This window comes from Cucurbita moschata, unplaced genomic scaffold, assembly GCF_002738365.1.
Source record: "Cucurbita moschata cultivar Rifu unplaced genomic scaffold, Cmos_1.0 Cmo_Scf00061, whole genome shotgun sequence".
In the NCBI taxonomy this organism is placed as follows: domain Eukaryota; kingdom Viridiplantae; phylum Streptophyta; class Magnoliopsida; order Cucurbitales; family Cucurbitaceae; genus Cucurbita; species Cucurbita moschata.
This window is the reverse complement of record NW_019268577.1, coordinates 816,351-838,591: the sequence shown is the minus strand read 5'-3', so window position 1 is coordinate 838,591 and position 22,241 is coordinate 816,351. Positions and strand designations below refer to the sequence as shown.

The 22,241-nt window shown below is 37.1% G+C and overlaps 3 protein-coding genes and 1 long non-coding RNA gene across 4 annotated transcripts; 2 read left to right on the top strand and 2 right to left on the bottom strand.

Annotated features, from left to right (window-relative positions):
- Positions 1 to 293: 293 nt before the first annotated feature.
- On the bottom strand, positions 294 to 2,077 carry LOC111436984 (expansin-A25-like). Its single transcript, XM_023074809.1, has 3 exons — positions 1,903 to 2,077; positions 1,056 to 1,178; positions 294 to 961 (listed from the first exon to the last, which is right to left on the bottom strand). The coding sequence occupies exons 1-3, from the start codon at positions 2,075 to 2,077 to the stop codon at positions 339 to 341; spliced, it is 921 nt and encodes a 306-aa protein (XP_022930577.1). The 3' UTR covers positions 294 to 338.
- Positions 2,078 to 4,936: 2,859 nt separating this feature from the next.
- Positions 4,937 to 6,593, top strand: LOC111436998 (sister chromatid cohesion protein SCC2-like). Its single transcript, XM_023074827.1, has 2 exons — positions 4,937 to 5,339; positions 6,402 to 6,593. Exons 1-2 carry the CDS (start codon positions 5,086 to 5,088, stop codon positions 6,406 to 6,408), a joined length of 261 nt encoding a protein of 86 aa, XP_022930595.1. The 5' UTR covers positions 4,937 to 5,085; the 3' UTR covers positions 6,409 to 6,593.
- Positions 6,594 to 10,411: 3,818 nt separating this feature from the next.
- Positions 10,412 to 11,469, top strand: LOC111437009. The gene is made up of 4 exons (XR_002709372.1): positions 10,412 to 10,648; positions 10,740 to 10,816; positions 10,901 to 11,026; positions 11,090 to 11,469. It is a non-coding gene; the product is annotated as an uncharacterized LOC111437009 (long non-coding RNA).
- Positions 11,349 to 13,894, bottom strand: LOC111437006 (biotin carboxyl carrier protein of acetyl-CoA carboxylase 2, chloroplastic-like). Its single transcript, XM_023074834.1, has 6 exons — positions 13,428 to 13,894; positions 12,462 to 12,512; positions 12,218 to 12,366; positions 11,829 to 12,135; positions 11,618 to 11,755; positions 11,349 to 11,527 (listed from the first exon to the last, which is right to left on the bottom strand). Exons 1-6 carry the CDS (start codon positions 13,611 to 13,613, stop codon positions 11,504 to 11,506), a joined length of 855 nt encoding a protein of 284 aa, XP_022930602.1. The 5' UTR covers positions 13,614 to 13,894; the 3' UTR covers positions 11,349 to 11,503.
- Positions 13,895 to 22,241: the final 8,347 nt, after the last annotated feature.

Here is a 22,241-nt window from a genome sequence, read left to right as displayed (position 1 = left end):
CTTTATAATAGTTCGCAAAAATGTTATATATAGTTTCAAATTTTTAATATCAATCACTTATTAGAATCTAAGATAAAAAAAGTATAATTGGAATAATTATTAGTATGGTTGGAGTTAACTCTTATCGGGGAATTGAATTTTAAGTTATATCGAGATGAAATGGGAACTTAGTTATTATAAAAAAAGGGAAAGTGTTTATTAAAAGTTAGTTGACAAATTGGTGACTTTTTTTCAGTACACTCATTTGTAACTTAAACTAAGGTAGCAACATGGGGTACTACTAAGCTGCTTTATTTAAGTCACACTAACGAAACCTAAATCTGCTTTAATTATGTGATTTAGAAATTCCGCTTGCCTTCAAAGGTTTGGCCGAACTGCCAAGAGCTGGGCACGACGTTATCGAATTGAAGGGTCCTCGAATCACTGGTAGTGACTTGAAAGGACAGGCTCTGGCCCACAAAAACGGTACCAGTCTCCCAATTTTGGCCCCAGTTCTTTGACATCTTAAGCCACCCAGTAGAAGAGCCTTTAATGTTAACACCAACAACATCACCAGCGCCTCCAACATTAAAGGGTAGGACGATTAGCCAATATGGGTTCCCATTTAATTGGAACCGGACGCCACCTTGTTTCTGGCAAAGCACCCTACGGTAGCGAACATTGATGACACCAGCACGATAAGGGGCGATTTTAGTAAACATGTAGAGAGAAAGGTCGAAGTGCTCTTGGGGTGGATTGCACCAAATGTCTACTGTTTTCGTGTAGTTTGGTGGGCAGAAGTTTGTGGCGGTTATTTTGATTGTGCCCGAGTTTGGTAGGCACGTATAGTGTCCTCCGGGCCGACACTTTAACTCGAAGCATGCTCCACAGGTTAAACCGTTGTTGAAAAGTGCTGTGCTTATCGCCGCCGTCTCTAGCCCGTACCCTTGTTCGTGTAGGTTTCCATACCCGCAAGCTCCCTCTGTTGCAAGTAAGAAATAACGTTGATCTTAACATCGTATAAATATTAAAAGATAATGAGAAGATAGTATTTTGAAAGTGCAGTTAACACTTACGCATAGTTTCGCCACCCCCCATGTCACCGTAGAAGGTGGCATGAGCATTGCGCCATGCACCGTTGCTCTTTTGGATACCAATGGGATCAAGGAGCCTACACGCTATGGGGTCCGCCAAAAAGGCTGCAAAATTCAACCAAAGGAACACAAAGTTGAAGGAAGTAGCCATTGGTTTTTGTTTTTCTCTTGTGTTAGAGAAAATAATGGTGCAAGAACATGAAGTGGAAGTGGTGAATTTATAGGGTACAAAATGGATTTAGAAATGGAAAACCAAATTATATATCTGAATTGGTATATGATGAATGTTGGTAAGCCAAAAACGGGAAGGGAGAGAAGGATCCCATGCTGTAATGAAGCCCAAAAATGCAATTGAGAAAGCATTTGGTTTTTTTTTTCTCTTTTGCATTTTGAATTAAGGAATTTCATACTCTTGATATTTTGAATGATACTAAATAATTCTCTCCATTGGCTTTCCTAAATGGGGAACCCAATATTAATATTTTAGAATATGGTGTAGATCCCTAATAAATATTAAGATTTCCTATTTTTTTAATAATTAAAATATAAAAAATAATAAAATAAACTACTCTTCCATTTTTTCTTCTTTCTAGAATATCTTAATTCACGACGATTCTGGAGGTGTTAATGTCGGTTTAAGCTTTATCTATAAAGTTTGAAGTATAGGCTTTCATTTGGAATAAGAATCGAGCTAAGTCGTGTCTCCTGTCACAAGTTATAGTCTTTGATATTTTGGGTTTTCTAGTGTCGAATTTCTTCCGAATTCAAGAGTCATGATCAACCATTTTCCTTCGAACTTGTTCGGTCTACACCTTCTAAATAAGATTACCCACAAGTTTGATAAAGGAATCGGATGTTGAAGGAGCCTCAAATATCAATTCCCAATCTTGTCCGCCATTAAATAGAAGGGGTTGAAGCTTGAAACTCGAATTCGAGCCTACAAGCAAATTTGTCGAGACAGACCAATCCCATTCGATTTCTAAACCTTCAAAGAACATTTCCATAGAAGACCACGAACACTAACAAGTTTGGAGCGTGCCCAATTGAAGAAAGTCATATTCGAGTACAGATGGGAGAGAAGGATCGAACTCCCATCTACCGTCCATTTTTTCTTAAAATTGAGCCTTCGTTTAACTTAAGAGGATTAAGATGAGTAACTTTTTCGTCTTCTTTTCCTATGAATTGTTTTATGAATATTTTGACGCCAAACCTCATGTTGAATTAATTGCTCAATGGTCTTAAGTTTCGTTTTGGATCCCAAGCTTCTAAATATCTTGAGCTATTTATTGAATTCAAAAGATTTTCCTTGTGTTACGTAGGTAATGTAACGACAGTAATAAATAAATAAATAAAAGTAACTCATCCTTAAGTCAGAATGATGGTTCTAGAGAGAGAGAAAAATACATAAAAAAAATTGCATATACAAACAGAAAAGAAAAGATTTGCAAATAGAGAGAAAAAGGAAATTGTCATTTAGTTCAAGCAGATTTAACAGAAAAGAAGAGATCTAAAAATTCATTGGTATTCTTTTCTTTTCTTTTTTTTTTCTTTCTTTTATATTGTTGTAGTTACTTAGATTTTTAGTTATGGGTTGAAATAGGGAAGATGGAACATTTGGAGATGATTTAACTATTTTTTTAATTTGGATATGTGATTCAAGAACCATGTACGTCAAACAACTTAATTTCTAAGAATAAGAATTACTATGGAAAGAATTGACTTTTGAAATATCACTCCAATATCTTCTATAAAAATAATAATAATAATAGATAATGAAATCTTTAATTATATTTATATATATATAATATTTCAAGATAAAGTTTCTAATGCTCGCATGAAGTCTAACCGATGAACCATTGTAAAATATAGAGAATTGAACTTGAAATTGATGTCATGGGTCCACATAGGTTGATTTGGATACAAAAAAATAAAAATCGAACTTTCGTTAAGGATAAATTGGTGACACCAGCCTAAGATAATCAGGTAAGTGACATTATTATCGGCATGGTTATATTTGATGCTAACACATGCCATCTGGTTTTAAATTTAATATGAGTGAATTGTTTATGAATAGATATAATTATGATATATTATGTATGTGTTATGATATGTGAATGGTATGATAACTCTTATGTTATGTTGTGTTCAATGATATATGTGAGGTAGGATACGAGAGGGATGCAATAAATGTAATGTAACGATATGATTAAGACATGGTTGACATAACGATATGGTTAGGTTATGTATAGAAAATGATATGACTATGATAGATTGATAGAATGATATGGTTAGGATACGTTCCTGTAATAGTATGACTAGGATACATTCATGAAACGATATGGTTAGGATGCATTCTTGTAATGGTATGACTAGGATACGTTCATAAAACGATATGGTTGAATACATTTTTGTAATGGTAAGACTATGATACGATCATGAAACAGGATATGTTAGAATACGATATGATTAAGGTATGTTCATGAAATGATATGACTCTGAGATGTATAAGGATTATAAGACTATGACAAGTTTAGGAATTGATATGGCTAGGATATGCATATGGAAACGATATGACTAAGGTATGTTCATGAAATGATACGACCATGAGATGTATAAGGATGATAAGGCTATGACAAGTTTAGGAAACAATATGACTACCAAGTATTTATGAAATGATAGGATTATGATACGACATGTGAATGACGGATATATATATATATATATATATACATACATACATATTGTAATATGATATGAAATATGCTATGGTACGAGATCTGTGATAAATTGTCATGTTCATGATATGATATATTGTACTACGATATGTTATAGTATGATATGTATATAATGAAAATTGTTATGTCTGAAAGCATGAAATGTTATAATATGACATATTTATGTAATCTGAATGATATGATATGATTGACATGCAAAACAATGAACTAGCATGAAATACAATTCCGGCGTATGCATGAAAGATATGATAAACGATATGAGGATTGTTATGAAAAAACGATATGATATGTACAGAACACTAGTGCGGTGTATTAAACAATAATAAAAATGGGAACATATTTAAACCTCATGCATTATTGTGTGCTCATGCATTGGGGGATACCTATATTCCTTCACGATGGTACGGATGCGTACACTACTAGGCAGGAGAACGACCATCATGTTTGACATAATGTTGTCGTGATGGCTACTACTTCTAACAGGTTTCTTGCATAATGAGCTACTAGAGCATGCTTGCCTGACAAGGAAAGGGGCCAGCGGTGTGCGAACTGACTGGTGGGTTCACACTCGCACGTGTGAGCTGTGTGTAGAGTATAAAGTACACATCCAAGCTGCCCGTTAGATAGTACCATAGGAAAACAGACTGTTATGATAGGTCCCATCATTGCATTTAACCCCACCTATACGGCTGACGACAACATCGCAACTCGAGACCATGACACATGCATAAGATAGTCGTATTTATTTTTTTAGACTTAGGCTAGAATAGAATGTTTTTAATTTAAACGTTTATTTATTTTACTTAGTTTTTGTTGTGTTGTTTTAAAGGTGTTTTCAAAACACGTATGTCCATGACTGTGTTTTAAGATGAAGGTGATGTTTTATGAAGTTTCAATGAAGTATTTCTGCATTCAATGTTTATGATAGGTATACAGTGGTGACCTTAAATTAAGTAAAAAAATTTGGGTCGTTAGAGCTGGTATCAAAGCTCTAGGTTATAGATCTTGTAAACTAGTCTACGATGTTCCGTCACCGTTAAGTATAAAATAAGAAAATGAAATGTCGGCCATGGTGTCCAAAATATAAAAAAAGAAAGAAAAAAAAATTCCAATTTTCCCCGCCATCTGCTTCTCTCTCTTCCTCTGTCGTTAGGGCTGGTCTTCATCTCCATTTCCCCTCTCTAAGCTCAGCTTCCGCTTCAGAATTCCATCTCCATTTCTCTTCCTTCAACCTCTCTACTCTTCATGCTCTTTCTCTGCGGATCCCTCTCTTTTCAATGACTTTGTTCCCCTCCGCTTCTGCTTCTTCCTCTGCCTCCGCTCACCGTGGCATCGGCTTGTCTAATTCTTTACACTCCGAGGTTGCTCCCTGCTTGCCTTTGCCATCGCTTCCGGTCTTCTTTGGCGCCTCCTACCCCCTGCTCCGCCTCTTCGATGAACCGGACGGCAGCTATGCTACTTCAGGGACTCATCATCTCGCTCAGTCTAACAACATCGCTGATCTGCTTCGTGCTACTGACGTGTCTTACTTGTGAGTTTTTTTTTTTTTTTTTTTTATATATATATGTATATTTTTTGGTTTTTGGAACTCAATTCTGGTAATTCGACTTTTGTAATTCTTCACTTCGGTTGGCTGCATTTCGGTTCGGTCGTTCTGATTTTCGGATTTGGCGGTGTTACTATTTCAGTCCCCACGAAACGCCTTTAGAAATTCATAGGTTTAAGCTGACCACTAAATAAGTTGAATATATCTTCAAAACTCTATTTCCATTGGCTATAAGTTTAGGTATATTATCAAAAAAATTTGGATTCTAACTTGAAATTTCCAAATAAAAGAAACTGAAGATCGAGTAAAACAGGTGTTCAAAATAATCAAAATCAAATTGTGGGATAAATACACTTATACCCACTCAGATGTAAAAGTAGTGAAGATCTGGTTATTTAAGAATGACCACTTTTAATATTTATAAAAAAACTACAGAGTTTCCCAACAACTTCAGAAGTTAATTTTCAAAAGCTTCTTCACGCCACATGAGGCAGTTCAACCTCTTCTTCTTTTGTAGGAGAAGAAGAATGGATATGTTTTCTGATATATTCCTTCACCTTTAACTTATCTTTCCTTTTTCAAATTTGTCTTTCAATTATTTCTCTTTTTCTTTATTTCCTTTTTCATCAATTTATTTGATGATTATTTCCTTTTTCTTTCATGTATAGGTTATCATGCTGGTATTTCTTTTTCTTTATAAACTTTATAGGTTGTCATGCTAGTATTTCTTTTCTTTATAGGGTGTCATGCTAGTATTTTTTTCTTACTTTTCAATGTATTACTTTTACGTGGATATGAGCCCATTTTGTCGACTACTTGTAAATTAAGTATTTTTCCATGTAAATTAAGCTAGGATGATAGAGTTCATGTCAATTTTAGAGCTCTAGTTATTAAGCGTTCAGATGATATCAGAGTCTCAATTTTGTAAAGGAAGAGGAGTTACTTAATCTTTTAAGTATGATAGTGCTGAAAGCAGAGAGATGATAAGAGAAAGTTCGGAGGAATTCTGAGTATGTGATAGCTGAGCAAATAGTCCTTGTGTTCCAGGTGGTAAGACGCGGGAAGCGCAGTAAGTTCGTGGGCAAGCTTGGGTGCTTAGTCATACGAAAGATTCCGAAGAAGATTTTATCACCAACTTGATATCTTTATTAGAGACAAAACAAGAATTGACAATTTGTCAGCCACACATCCACACATCGAAGTCTCGCATGTGAATTATCAGTTTTTTACTTTGTAAATGACTAGTCTTTCTAAATTATTAGTCTGCTTTATGTATTGTCCTACTTTTAGAAAACACGCAAGTGTCCTATCCTTCTGGATTTGATCTTATCTCTTGGTTTATGTTTTTCAAATCTACCTTCAAATCCGAAGTCTATAAAAAAGACTTCATCAATGTAAAAAGGGCATTGATCGGCCGATAGCTCTCTCTTGAAAATCAATTGAGAAATTCAGAAAAGAATTATTCTATTCTATTTATCTCTTGTCGCCCATATCTTCATCTTATGAACCAATTTGTTAGAAAACTCAGAAAATCAAATCATTTCAAATGTCTACGGAAGAAGAGAGTTCAAATTAACATAGAAGACGAGAAAATCTCACTATCTCAAATATTGTCAATCAAGAATATCAGATTGCAAGAATCGAAGATCAACTTCAAAATTGGACTATTCCAAAGGTAGATTCTAAAACTATCTACCAAATTTCAACCTTCAATTCTACTTAAAAGATCATGCATCAAATTATCAGTAAAAATATCTCAATTCATAATCTCTCAATCTTTTTTCAAAATCTCTTACACTCCAAAATATCCCAATTCATAGCAATAGGGAATTTCTGAATCTTTTTTCAAAATCTCTTCCACCCAACATCGTGAAGAGTTTAACTATCTTCATGTCGGTCTTGTTCAAGTCGCCGTAAAACCATTATTCAGACTTGGATTAGATATCCTAGTCTATATCTCCCTACGAGATAAGAGACATGAAGACTTCTCAAATTCTTTACTAGGAATGGTTCAATCTAACTCAGAGAATGGACCAATCTATTTCAATTGTTATCCAAATTTTGCTTTGTCGCTCAACGACCCACACATATTATCAGCTCTTATGCTGGACTTAGAGTAAAAAAATTTGAACATCAAGGCTGAAACTCATTCTTCAGTCGTCATATTCAAGGTTTATTATAAGCTCATGAATACAAATATTTCTCCAAGAGCATTAAGATTCTCGCCAAAGGGATCAACCATGCTCATAGAGGCAAATATTGGAAAGTCTTCAGTGACTGTTCCAAAAATTCTCTTTTGGATTAAATAACCAGAAATACTCTCTGGGAAATAGAAAATGCAAATCTTCCAAAAAAAGAAAAGAATCTCAAAACCTAGTCCACATCATCGAACATGACGACGGGAGCGTTGAAATAAAATTTAGCGAAGAACCTTCGTCACATTCGAAAGTAAAAGAATTCCTGAATTCTAGACCAAGCACTTCAGGAGTTTCAAGATCAATGTATGACCCCTTAAAGGTAAAAGAGGTTAGTTATAATCAAAGAAGGGCATCAATCCACTATAACGATGGCTCAAGATCTCCAACCCATACTCATATGGATACTCAATCTGTCTATGGAAGTCAGCTAAATGTCATCAGAGTTGATTTCCAGATAGACAAGGAATTTCTAAAAGTAGATTTTATGTCAGCTATCAACTCTTCAAAAAGAAATGTCTTCTTTCAAACCTACAAAGAAGTAAGCTAAATGAATTAAGGGCGCAGTGGTATTCTCATACGGAAATGAAAGCTATAGAAGAAAATATACTATTTTTTGAATTGTTTGAAGAAAATATTTTGCAGATATGCACCTTAACTCAGAAGAGCTAGAAGACTACCCCAAGAGGCGAGGTATATTCAAAACATCCTCTGGAAGAAGTTGAATTTGATAACTACTATGGAGAAAAGGTCAAAGCCAATCCTTTCAAAAATATTTCGGAAGGACTAGAAAAGGGTAATCCAACTCTAAAGGATATCAAGAATATCCAGCATCAAAACAATTATTCAAATAAGATTTTATCCACGATTGCTACTCAACTTGAGAGTATCGAGGGAAAAATCTCGAAGAAATCTGGTACTCAGCAAGAAAGCACAAGCAGCTCTGTACCAAAGATCGATGAGTCAATCCCAATACTCAGACCGACAAATCTCGACATATTTACAAGGAGGGTTTCAAAAGAAGAGGCTGCAATGGCCAAGATAGAAGAAAAGTTGGATAGGATTCTAAATCCTGGAATAACACCTCAAGATTCATCTGTCAATGTCGTTAACAATTACGACGAGATCCAAGAGTTCGAAGATGTGATTGTAAATGAGATAGAAGAACCTCTATACAATCGAATTGAAAGGATCTCTAGAAGTCAAAATAATATCAGTAATCAGAACAACTGGTATCCTCAACCGTCTTTCCCGAATATTCAATTCAAAGAAAAGACGCTACAAACTCAAGCCCTCGATGGTCTAACAATCTATGAATGGAATATCGATAGATTGTCCAACTATCTGATAATGAATGTTGTCAATGAGATGCTGATGCCCACAAGCACGTATAAATTACAGGGCCATAAATCTAACCATCAAATAGCTCAAGTTCAAGTAACCGGATTTACTGGGCAACTCAAAAACTGGTGGGACAAATATCTTGACGAATCAACTCGTCAACAGATATTAAACCACTATGTTATTAGGCTAACGACTCAAATCATTAAAGAATAAGGTCCATCAACCAGGACCGAGGTACAACATGAAAGGGTAGAGGATGCTATCAACACCCTCGTCTATACCCTCATAGAATTCTTCATAGGTGACCCCCTGAAATACCAGGAGAGATCTGCCGAAATACTCATGAACCTAAAGTGCCCAACCTTAGGCGATTTTAGGTGGTACAAAGACATGTATTTCAGCAAAGTTCTCATTAGAACGGACAGTTCGTTGGAGTTCTGGAAGGAGAATTTTGTCAATGGACTACCAAAATACTTCTCAAGAAGGATCAAAGACGGTCTTAAGACAAAGTATAATGGAACAATTTCATGGAAAACTTTGTCATACGGATCCATAGCATCTTTCATCATAAAAAAAAAGGACTCAGACTTTGTAATAAGTCAAAGATTCAAAACAAGCTCAATTCTTCGATATCAAACAGAAAAGAGCTTGGAAGATTTTGCGATCAATATGGATACAAGGGGATAGAAGCTCCCTCGACCTCCAGAAGAAAGAAGTCAAAACGTATCCAAAATCATATAGATCATACAGGCCTAGAGAAAAGTATCGGAGTAAACTCGTGCAATCTCAAAAGCCAATGTATTCAAAGAAAAGGTATACCCTACAAGATCCCAAAGAAGCAAGAGAAAGTAAACTTGCTTTAAATGTCGGGATGAAGGACACTATGCCAATAATTGTCCGATCATAGGAAAGATCAATGAGTTGGATATCGATCAAGAGCTGAAAAATCAACTACTACGACTAGCTCTAACCGACTCAGAACAATCCAATGAGGGAGAAATCCTCGAACTTCAAGAAAAAATCCATTATCCGTTTTCATTCGAGAATATGGAATTCTATTTAAAAAAATTACTCAACAGTGAAGAAAGAAATACTTTTGATAGTACTCTGTGTACAAAAATTTCAAAGTGATTTAATTAACAAAAACTTTGTTATCAAAACCAATTTCAGAGCATCCAAATTTGTTTTAGAAAAAGGATGCAAAGAATCTCGTATCTAAACAAATTTTTGCTAGAGGGCAAGCAATTTTCTCTTGCTTCGACTTTCAAATTTTGCCTATAAAAGGGGTCGAAAACCCCTTGATCGTCTGATTGGGTGTGTTCCTTATCTTATCGCACTTGAAACAGACCCCCATGGAGCAAACGCAAAGCTGGCTCACCACTTATTGATGAATATGAATGAGAAGTAATGTCCCCTATGCTCAACTTATTGAGTTGTCACCCTTAAACCTATGCAATATAACTACTAATGGATCTCCTTTCAGGTACCTTACGAAAATGGAATGATTCAGCCTCCGCAACCTGCTCTATTTTCTGACAATATAATTTTATCGGATATGAACAGGTCATTGGAGCTCGACCATACTCGTCCTTTTTGTGATTTTATGTCGACGGATTTGAATCAGCAAATCCCTCCAGAGTCGGTCGCTCATCATGAATTGGGTAATAATAATAATACTACATTGGAGGAAAACTCCATAACATTTGCTCGGTGGATCTGTATAGTATCTCAAAAGATGATCTTCAGAAAATTCAGGTAATTTCAAACACTTAGTTTGATCATATAACTATGTCCACTCAAAAGTTGATTTTGAACCATTAGAGGCATGTATGTTTGAGCCTGGCAGCTATCGCACTGCAACTTCTTTTGAAGCTAAAGAGACATCTAAAGATCGTGTACAGCCTAAACGATGCACGATGCCAGGTACATAATATGCTTGTTAATTGGTATTTATTCACAAAGTAGACAGAACCATTCAACTGGCTCATGTTCTTTTCTGGAAATTAGTCTTTCAATCCAAATGAACCACCAAAACCTGGAGAGTTCCTGTCCAAGCAAAATGTTCCTTCAGACATCAGCGAAACATGCACAACTCTGCCAACATCTTATCAAGAGTTTATGCAAAGATACCAGGTGCGTTTGGTTTTCCATTGTATCATTTATTCTCCCTCTGTCATCTGATTATAAACCCCACAGGATTTCAAGAGCACTCTTAGGGATGATGCATTTGATTACTCCACTTACACAGCAAATATTAAAAGGAAGCGTCCTACCCCAACGAAAGGACGGAAATCAGTGGCAGGAAAGGTAGGTATAGTAGGCGGCGGCGACGATGATAGGTGTATAAGTAAATTGTAACATGCTTAGGTTTAGGCGAGAGACGTTAGGAAAGAAAAAAAGGGTTTAGGTAATCAATCTGGAAACAGCCAATAGAAAAATTGTGGAAGAGTTTGAATATCGTCATGTAAAAACATCCTCATTATTCATTAAAAAAAAAAACAAAAAAAAAGTTGACACATCTTCCAAAAGTGCGTACAAATCTATAACAAATTTGAACCTAAGAAAAAGAAAAAGAAGAGCTTGAAAGGTGGCATTGTTGGAGGCTATCAATCAAGGTACGATCACAAGAAGAGGCTGCACAAAAACGAGGAAGAGGAGTTAAGAATTTAGATGAAAGTTTTTTAGGGAAAAGAAAATAAATGGAAGAATATGAGAGAGTGGTACCGTGTCTACGCTGACTGGTTTTCCGTCTTCAGCCAATATTTCAGCTATGGTTCCAGATCTATCAGCCTCAATCTCATTCATTAACTTCATGGCTTCAATTATACATATGATTTGCCCTTTCTGCACTTTATCTCCCACCTACAAAACCCACACATGAATCAAATATATATATATATGGAGGAGTTCAAAGTTTGAGTCCTTCTCAACTTACCTTCACAAATGGAGGTTCTCCCGGGGCAGGGCTTCGGTAAAACGTTCCAGCCATCGGGCATTTCAAAGGTGGATGAGAACCACCCGCTTTCAGTGCCGGGAGAGGTTTTGCAGGAGCAGAAGCAGCTGTAGGTGCAGGTGCCGGGGTCGGTGTCGGTGTCGGTGTCGGTGCAACCATGCTATATGCTTGAGGAGGTGGTGGCAATGCCAGGTATGGACTTGGCTGTAAAGCTTCTTTTTTTCTTATTACAATTTCGCAATCCTGTTGTTTCAGCTGCAGTTCCATGATGTCTCTTGAATCAACAAGTCTGCATATAAAAAGATTTAAAAGTAAAGATTGAACAAACAAAACTAAATTCCCTTTTCACAAATATGGCAGACAGTACGCACTTGATGAGATCTGAAACTTGGCTCATGAAGGCTGATATCGTCGACTCGTCTGGAAGAGAATTTTGATCAGAAACTGCCTCTGCCGCAGACTCATCTTTTCCTCTAGAGACAAGCGCTGGTGCAGAATTTGAAACTTCTCCAACCACCATCTGTGATAAAGATAACAAAAAGTGCATACAGCTACAAAGAAACCTATGGATGTATCTAAAAATAGACGATTAAAAAGCTCATGCCACCAACTAACCTCCTTAAGTGCATGCACCATTGCACCATCAGATTTCTTCTTGTTTGGCTCCTGAAAACACAAAAGTACATACCAAACTCAAAATGTAGTTACGACCACGACTGTGACCATCTCACTCTTTACAGACTCCATTAAGATCGAATTCTTCTCATTATACGAATTAGCAAGAAACACATCTGTGAACAGTTTATGATGATCGTGACAAAGGCATCGATATTTCTCCATCATCATTTAGCTTCAAAATGTTTACTATATTGACCTTACTTCTAAAATCAACTGGTAGGTACAAATTTTCCAAAGCAGCAGCTTAGGTTAGTGGAGTTGTAGGAGTCATAAAAGCTAGTAGGTGATTTTGGATTAGCTCCTGGGATTTCGAGTTTCTTTTCACTAACATAAACTCCAAACAAGGACAAATGAGATCCCCAGCTAACAAACAATTTCATTGAAAACATGAAAGTGGGTCTAGGAAGCTACAAAAAGGCCTTCCAGTTGCATGAACATAAGATCATCCTTCTAATACAGAACATCGCTTCTGAAGCAAAGATTCTGTATGCTCTTTTTCTTAAACCATAATCTTTCTTTCTTTCTTTCTTTCTTTCTTTCTTTCTTTCTTTCTTTCTTTCTTTCTCTGGGTTATGATTCTAATTGAACAACAAAGTGCTACAAACGAAAAACAACTATGAATCAAGACTACGAAAAAAGAATTAGAAACTCGTCACCAAATTCCAAAACAAGATAAGTTCTGTCTTCTAAGTCCTGAAACTGAAACATTAAGATGTCCCAAATTCCATCAATTACTTTCCTACACTCGCCCCCCCACATGGTTTAATAAAAAAAGCATTTCCATTCGGAGAGAATTTGCAAAAGATCTTTCTAAATTACGTTAATCATGGAGCACATTCAGAGTTAAGAGATTGAAACAGCAAGAATCCATTCCAAGAAAATGCAATGAACAGAGTTACAGACCTGAATCCCAGAAAATGGTGGGTGGACAAAAGAAGACCCAAACGAAAATGAATCCTTCAGGCAAAATGGGCGGCGATGAAGAGAAAGATTCTGCTTAATGTGGGTGCGATGCCAGTTGTTGTGAGAGCCGGAACGGAAAGCGGGTAGAGTGGAAGGCTTGGGGCATGGGACCGTGAAGGACGCCATTGGAGAGCAACCCAGAAGAAGGTACAAAGAGGGTCTGAGTTGGAAAGTGGGGAAGTGGGTGTAGGAAATGGGAGTGCGATCTGAAGGAAAGCGAATGAGGGGGAAAAGAGGGGGCGGATTCAGAAAGAAATAAAAAAGGAAGAAGGGGCGATGAGATCCAAGAGAAGGGAGCGTGGCGGGGGAGGCGAGAAAGGGGAATTTGGGAATTTGGGGTTTAGAGGTTTTATTGTTTGGAGAGATTTCGATGATCACAATGCGATGCAGTGCGATGTTGAGAGAGCATTAAATCAACATCGCCGTTTTCATTACAGCAAACCATCACATGCATTTGCTTCTCTCTCCTCTTCCCTCCATTCTCTCTCTCTCTCTCTCTCTTTCCCAACAACATGTGTACGTGGTACTTCAAAATTCAAATCTTTTGCTATCCATGATCAAATCTTTTGCAATCCATGGTCAATGATTTAGGTTCTAGTGGGTGGAAACTTGAATATGTTCAAATGACTCGAAAATATTCGACTACCCAAACTAAATTATAGAAGTTAGATTGGGTTCAAGATTTAAAGCGCCAAAGCGTTAAGCGGCAGCCATTAAGTGGAGAATTTCCATTCATTTGTTGTCTCATTTGCTATCTCAAATCATAATTATGCAATTGGCCCAGTTGGAATATCCGACAGTGGAATCAACGAATTGATCTATCCTAGATTCTTTCAAGTTTTGGTTCGTTGAATTTTTTAAAAATTGAAAAATTCAAATTGGTTAGTAGGTAGACATTTTTTTGGTGACCCATGAGAATATTTGTTAAGTCCACCGTACCTATTGTAACAATAAGGGTTTCAAAAAGGAAGGAAAAAAAACGCCTTAAATCTCATCGAAAATCGCGAGATTTTCGGTGAGGCATGCCTTGCCAACAAGGGCGTATTAATTCCTTAAGTCCCCATATTAAACCCTAGGTACCTTAGTAACCGTCTTTTCCTTTTGAGTCATTGTCATACCTGTGAGGGAGGAGTCGAAAGGTTTAGGTGAGGAATCAAAAACGTCGCGAGACTTCAGACTTCTGTGAGTCCTTAGGTAGGAGCAAACCGACGCCAGGGCACTTCATAACTAGCGGGACAGACACACTGCCAAGGACAAACAGAAGGCGGTGGTCTCATCGGCAACGGCAGTCGAACTCTGTGATTAGGGTTCATCGGGTACCCGTGAGCTCTACGATTAAGGTCGGGTTCTACGGGTACCCGCGAGCTCGATCAGCCAACATGTGGCCCACTGTTGCAGCCCGTGCCTTGCAGTCCGCGTCAGACACTAACTTTGGGGCGCATATCCATTCCAACCCAAGACCAGCGATACCAGCCTGCATCCAGGAGTTGTGCGCCACCAGGGACCTTCTCGGCTTGTCGGCTCAGTGTTTCGGCTCTGCGGTGTGGCTTGACGGCTCAGCTTAATGGCTTGGTATACAAATAATATACCGATTCCTAGGTTTTCGACCCTTCTGGAGCCGTTCCCGCCCTTATTTTAGGCATCTGAGGAGGTAGTTAGACGTGGACGTTAGCTTATCGCGAGTACTTTGGCCAAGGCCAAGAGGTAAGTAACCTTACTGTTGGTGTTAGTTATGTATGTATGATGGTGTGCCCTATGGCCCTTGCATGCACCATGTGTGTTGTTGATGTATTCTAGGTTATGTGTTTCTTGCCGCGAAATGCTACGTATGCCATGTTTATGTATGTGATGTTCGTGCCATGACTTGCTACCCTGTATGCATGAGCTTGATTGACAGGTCACGATTGTAATGGGAACTCTGCATGCCATGAATGTGATGACTAGTGTGCTATGATATGCTTACTCGATGTTTAACCCAGTTATGCTATGTAATGCGGTGAGGGGATGGAACGTTGTATGTATAATGCCATGGAGGTAAACCTTAGGGGCCTCATGCACGCTATGTGTTAAGTACACGGGGTTACTTCTCCGTTATGTTAATGATGGTACGGACGCGTACGTTCGATATTATGCTCGCTATGATATCATGCAGGCCCTCCTTTTCCGTGGCGTTCGATATTGTATGTCATACGTACCCGACCAAGCCAGGCCTAGGGAGTTCGCATGCGAACTCGCCTGGTGAGCCCACGATTACGTACGTGGGCCATGCGTGGGGAGCTACCATGCATCCACCCTGCCTGGACAAAGCAAGGGCCTAAGGCCATGGAAAGGAATGGAAGATAGGTTCCCCTCACGTTTTCTTTCATTTAGTACTTGTGCTTATGTATGTGTGTTGTATGCGACCGGCATGTGTTATGAATGTATGTTGTATGCTTAACCCCAACAGTGGGGCGACTTACTGGGTATTTTATATAATACTCAAGCCACGTGCTACCCATATTTTCAGGTAAGGGCAAGGCCCCTATGTACGGCTGACGGTGAGCGCTGCGAAGGCCATGGAAGTCTTAGAGAGGGCTTGTAGTGTTGTAGGCGTCTTATTTGGACTCTTTCGAATGATAGTTAAATTGCAATTATTCCTCCTAGTTACCTGTTGATTTATTTCTTAGTTAGGTTGTCGATATTGTTTTCCCTAGATATGAACTACTTATAATAATGAACATGTCATCACTATTGAGGTTGTCTTACATAAATTTTCGTACTTTTGTCACACGAGTGCAAGGTAACGCCGATAATTAGGTTAGAGAAAATTAGGGGCGTTACACCTATGCTTGTGAAAATTCTCTATTTATAATCATTTATAGTATAGAGAAGAACTATGGTAAATTAGAAATGATATGGAAATAATAATAAATTGATACAAGACATTTGTCTATAATAAGTCGTAATGGAAGACAAATATATAGATATTTCCCTATAATAAACGGTTAAATATGATACATATGGTAAACCATAATTCAAGGCTAAATATTCTTAATACCCCTGCAAGCTGAGTGTCAGATTTGAACAAACGTGAAGCGTGGATCTAAAAAATTCAAAGAGACGTCGAGCAACACTTTTTGTGAAGATGTCAGCAACTTGGAGATGAGAAGGTACATATTGTGTGCAAAGTTTGCCAGCGATTACAAGTTCCCGAAAGAAATGCTAATCTAGTTCAACATATTTCACCTGCTTGTGAGAAACATGATTAGAGCTAAAAAAAAATAGCACTTTTGTTGTCACATAAGAGTAAGGACTGCTATGAAATAGGGACCTTGAGGTAATGCAAAAGATGCGTAACCCAAAGAAGTTCAGCAGTAGTCGTAGTAGGAGCACGATACTCAGATTCACAGCTAGAGCGTGAGACAGTAGGTTGCTTTTTGACACTACAAAAAACGAGATTGTTACCAAGATAAATAGAATAGCAGGATGTAGAATGACAAGTATCGGGACAACCAACCCAGTCATCATCCGAATAAGCTAGTAGCGCATTAGGAACAATGGATGGATCAAAGATAAGACCAAAATGGAGTGTTCCTTGACATAGTGAAGAAGCAAAAAGTGATCTGAAATAGAGGCATGCAACAATTGACCAACAGAATTGACAACAAGAGATCGATAGAGAGTAGGTTGGTTTGTAATGATAAGATAAGGAATCAACTACAAGGGGAATAAGATTCGGATTACCTTGTCGATCGAATATCTCAAGGCAAGAACATTGTTTGAGATTCGAATCACTCCACAAGCAAGATCGATCATCTCTAGCTTGAATGATTCTTGTTGATCAAATATCTCAAACACTTGTTTGAGATTCGAATCACTCCACAAGCAAGATTGATCATGTCGAGCTTGAATGATTCTACGTGCAACCTAAACTACATAGAATTTCAAATAAACTTAGTCATTGGCTAAAGAAAAGCACAAATGCTTCTTTTACTATCTTTTTCAAGTCTGCTTACAAATATAACATACATGGCTTTATATAGCCTCAAAATGAAACTATTAAAGGCATTCTGTAACATTCATACTTAATGACCATAATTAGCCATTATGTAAATGTAACCTAAAGTAAATAAAATGTCTTAAAATACAATAACTCTAAATTACTTTAAATTGTAACCCACCCAAAATTTACAACAATCAAACTTTATTCTTTTTCAATGTAGAATGAATTGAAACATCTTTTGATAATTTTGACAACCTTTTCTTCACATCTTCATTGAAGTATATTGTATGATTGATGTCTCTTGGTTCATATCATGATGTCTCTTGGTTCATATCAGGTTTGTTAGGTGTTGAGAAACAACTATGGGGTGTGGGCTGGTTTCTTATTGAGCAACTGAGCACGAATGAGAATATCTCGAGCATATTTTAACTAACTAATAAAGAGACCATCAGGAGTGGGTGAAGCTTCAAGACGAAGAAAGTAACTGAGAGAACCCAAATCCTTGGTAGCAAACTCATAATGAAGCTTGCGAGTAAAGCTGTCAATAAGAGATGAGTTGTTTTCGGTAACAATAATATAATCAACATAAATAAGCAAATATATAAGGTTAGATTGCTGATGAAAGACGAAAAGGGACGTGTCAGCGCGACTGCAAGAAAAACCAAGTGTGAGAAGAAATAAGCTAAAATGCTGAAACTAGACACGAGGATCTTGCTTTAACTCATAGAGGGCTTTCTTTAATATACCCAGGAGGTTGTTCCATATGACATGATCAATAAGAGTGTCATTGAGGAAAGCATTCTTGACATCAAGTTGCCGAAGAGACCATTTATTTGTGATCGCAATAGAAAGCACAATACGGACAGTGGTAGCTTTGACAACTGGACTGAAAGTGCCAATGTAGTCGAGACCAGGAACCTGAGTATAACCTTTGGAAACAAGACAAGCCTTGAAACGCTCGATAGATCCATCAGGCAAATATTTAATGCAAAACACCCATTTATAGCCCACGATGTTAGTGTTGGTAGGGCGAGGAACCAAAGTCCAAGTGTCATTTTGTTGTAAAGCTCGAATTTCTTCCTCCAAGGCAACAACCCAAGTAGGATTCTTAGCCGCAGATTTGAATCATTTTGGCTCAGTGGATGTAAGAAAAGTAGAAATAAGTCCAAATGAGCCCAAAATACCCAGACTTGTTGGATGACAAGTCTTGAAGATATCAGCTTTGACTTGTGTGATCATAGGATTAGCAAAAGGTTCAATAGAGGTCGAATCAAAAGTCGAGGGTGGCAAAGAGGAACCTACAAGAGAAGTACCTATACAGATTCATCCACAAGATCAGAACAAATATCACACAGGGATGAACTAGATCGAAGAATGTGCGGTGAAGAAGTGGTAGGGGAATGAATGTATATGGTAAAGATGCGGTTACAAGAAATTTGAAATATGAAAAGAGGAAAGAGGTTGAGCCTGGGAGTTAGGGACAACAAAAAAGTGAGTTTCATCAAATTAAGCATTGTGGGTGATGTATAGCTTAGTGGTGGTGGGATCATGACAACAAAACTTTTTATGAGCGGGACTATAACCCAAAAAAATGCAAGGAATGCTACGGGGAGAAAGTTTGTTAGGCATATAATCTCGCGATAAACACAACAACCAAAGGGATGAAAATTGTCATAATGCGGAGGAGTAGCCATAGAGGAGTTTAAATGGTGACTTGCCTTCAAGGAGTGGAGTAGACAACCAGTTGATAACACTATAGTGCTGAAGACGTCAACCCAGAAACGAGGAGAAAGATGGGAGTGAAAGAGAAGGTCCAAGTTAGTCTCAGTCACATGACGATGTTTTCTCTCCGCACGACCATTTTGAGTAGGTGTATATGAACAAGAGAGTTGATGGTGGATGTCAGAAGTATGTAAGTGAGTTTTGAAACAAGTGCTAGTAAATTCGACACCTCCATCACTTTGAAAAACCTTGATACGAGCATAATATTGATTTTCCATAAATTTTTGAAATTGAAGAAAAAATATCAAAGAAATCAAATTTTAATTTTAAAAGGTAAAGTCAAGTGAATCAAGAATAATCATCCATAAAAATAACATAGTAAAGAAAACTCGAATTGAATTTAACGGGGGAAAGACCCCAAATATCACAATGAATAAGATCTAACACATGAGACGACTTATGTTCATTGCGAGAATAAGGCAATCGATGACTTTTCGCAAGCTGACAAGTACTACATAGTGATAGAGAAGGCAATAAAGACGTAAGAGAAAGATGACATTTTTTTATTTAAAAAAGAAAAATAATAGAATAATTCATATAACACAGGCGAACATACCATAAATCATATGAATCACGTAAAGATTTATTTCTAAAGACATAAATAAAGCCAGAGTTGTCGTGCTCCAACACATATAGCTCTTCATCCCTTTTACCGGTTACCGCCACCCTTTCTGTTTGATGATTCTAGATAGTAAGAAAATTATTAGTAAATGTAACGAAGAGAGAAAAATCAAACGTTGATTTACTAATTGAAAGAAGATTTTTAGTGAGATGAGAGACAACCAAAACATCTAATGAGTGAATATTTGGAACATGAGAAAGAGTACCAATGTCCAAAAACCATGCACCGTTTCCTACGATGACAGAGTCCTTACTCGTGTAATTTTTAGACTGATTCAAAATAGATGAGTCGGCGGTCATATGGTCGAAGCCCCAATGTCCAAAAACTAATCAATAGCCTCGGGTCCAGCAATAAAACAGGATGTGTTAAAGGCTTCAGCAAGGTGAGCACGAGCAAAATTAGGTCGAACGTACCGTTTGTTGCAGCAGTCAGCATAATGGCCCTTCGTGCGACATATTTGGCAGCGATGTGATCGATGACCCTGACTCAAGTGGGTTCATCCTCGGTTGGAAGAGTTGTTTTTGTGGGAATGAGAACGACCTCGTTGGTTGCTAAAGAAAGTAGGGTGACTTCCATAGGTGCGACCACGATTAGTGGTTGTGAATGCTATAGGAGTGGAGTCAGAATACTCAAGGGAGCGCTGGAACAACTCAAAACTTTCAGCTTTATAGACTAAATCTGCAAAACAAGGGAGAGGGGTGAGAGCCATTTGAGTAGTAGAAAAAGTTAAAAAAATCGGTGTTGAGTCTACGAAGGTACCAGTGCACTTTATCAATGTCCTCGATGGGTCTGCGAATGACATGAAGTTAGTCACAAATTGTTTTGAAGGTACGGGCATACTCAGCAACAGATTTGGTGCCGCATTTCATCAGCTACAAGTCATCCTTGAGTTTTAGTTCACGAGCTTTTGAATGATGGTTGAATGTAGTTCCAACGCGAGCCAAACGTCACGTGCAGTGGACAGACCAACGACGACAGCGATAGGTTCCTCGGTGAGAGAGGAGAGCAAGAGACAGAGAAGACGTTGATCGGCTTCTTTCCACGCCAAATATTTGGTGCTGAGTGTTGAGGAGGTTTCTAGTTTAAAGCGAGGTGGTGGAACCATAGGTCCATCAACATAACCCAATATGTCTCGACTCTCAAGGATTGGGAGAAGTTAGTTTTTCCAAAGAAGATAATTGGAGGAAAAAAGTTTGATGGTGATCATATGGATTAGAGTGTTGAAAGGAAGAAGATGATAAAAGGATTCAGAAGCCAAGAGAAAGGATCAAGATTGTTAAACCGAAGGTGCTCTGATATCATGAGAATATCTACTAAAACCACCGAAAGTTCTCTATTTATAATCATTTACAGAATAGAGAACTATGGTAAATTACAAATGATATAGGAAGAACAATAAATGAATACAAGATATTTGTTTATAATAAATGGTCAAATATGATATCTATGTTAAGCCGTAATGAAAGATATATGTCTTTAATAAACTAATAAACGGTCAAATATGATACTTATGGTATATCATAATTCAAGGTTAAATATCCTTAAAAACCCAACAACCTAACCCTACTTTTAACATTATAATAAATATTAAGAATATATAACTTTTATAATCAATGTTAGTGATGTGTTATGACTTGTGAACGCTTAATATTTGAGTTTTATGATATTTTAGTTATTAATGTAATCTATATAGTGGATAAACATTTCTTTTTTTAATAATTATAAAATCAAAAAAATAGCAATGACTTCAAAGACAAAGGGTTAAGTTGAGTTATGCATCATATTTAGAATATCAATTTTTATAGATCTAAATATATAATCTGAAATAATACTAAGTGTTACACTAAGATTTAATATAGGCCTTTATTCAACGTTAATATGAATAAGTTTATTAGGCGTAATATTGTTGATAAAATTAATTAAATTTGAATAACCCTATTTTTTTTTTCTTTTAAAATATGATAATTACGGCACGGTGTTATAACTAAAAAAAAATGATTAAAAGACTTAAATGTTCATAAATTCATTTCTAATTTAATAATATCTTAAAAGTAAGATAGTTGAAAAATGTATGCATGACATATCAATCATTCATTCTTATCATACATTACTTAAACATAATGTCAAAACATACCTGGATTATCATATTAGAAGTACATGCATTATAAAAAGTTCATAAACATGCGCATCATAAAAATAACAACAGCGTTGGAATCAATATTGGTTTTAATAAAATTAAAGTTTGAACAAACTTTCATAAAAATAAAAAAGAAAAGGGAAAAAGTTATAGTGGGTCATTAAACTTCTTGTTCCACTCATCCTTTCCCATGTCTTCATAGGCTAAGAGAATCCCAAGGGATTTGGAGAA

Coding starts and splice junctions, on each gene's coding strand:
- LOC111437006 (XM_023074834.1), bottom strand. CDS start 13,613: ATGGCGTCCTTCACGGTCCCATGCCCCAAGCCTTCCACTCTACCCGCT. Junction 12,513..13,427: donor CACCATTTTCTGGGATTCAG/GTCTGTAACTCT, acceptor TTGTGTTTTCAG/GAGCCAAACAAGAAGAAATC. Junction 11,528..11,617: donor AACCAGTCAGCGTAGACACG/GTACCACTCTCT, acceptor GTTTTTGTGCAG/CCTCTTCTTGTGATCGTACC.
- LOC111436998 (XM_023074827.1), top strand. CDS start 5,086: ATGACTTTGTTCCCCTCCGCTTCTGCTTCTTCCTCTGCCTCCGCTCAC.
- LOC111436984 (XM_023074809.1), bottom strand. CDS start 2,077: ATGGAAATGTTCTTTGAAGGTTTAGAAATCGAATGGGATTGGTCTGTC. Junction 1,179..1,902: donor TTCCTTTATCAAACTTGTGG/GTAATCTTATTT, acceptor TGAATTTTGCAG/CCTTTTTGGCGGACCCCATA. Junction 962..1,055: donor GGGGGGTGGCGAAACTATGC/GTAAGTGTTAAC, acceptor TACTTGCAACAG/AGGGAGCTTGCGGGTATGGA.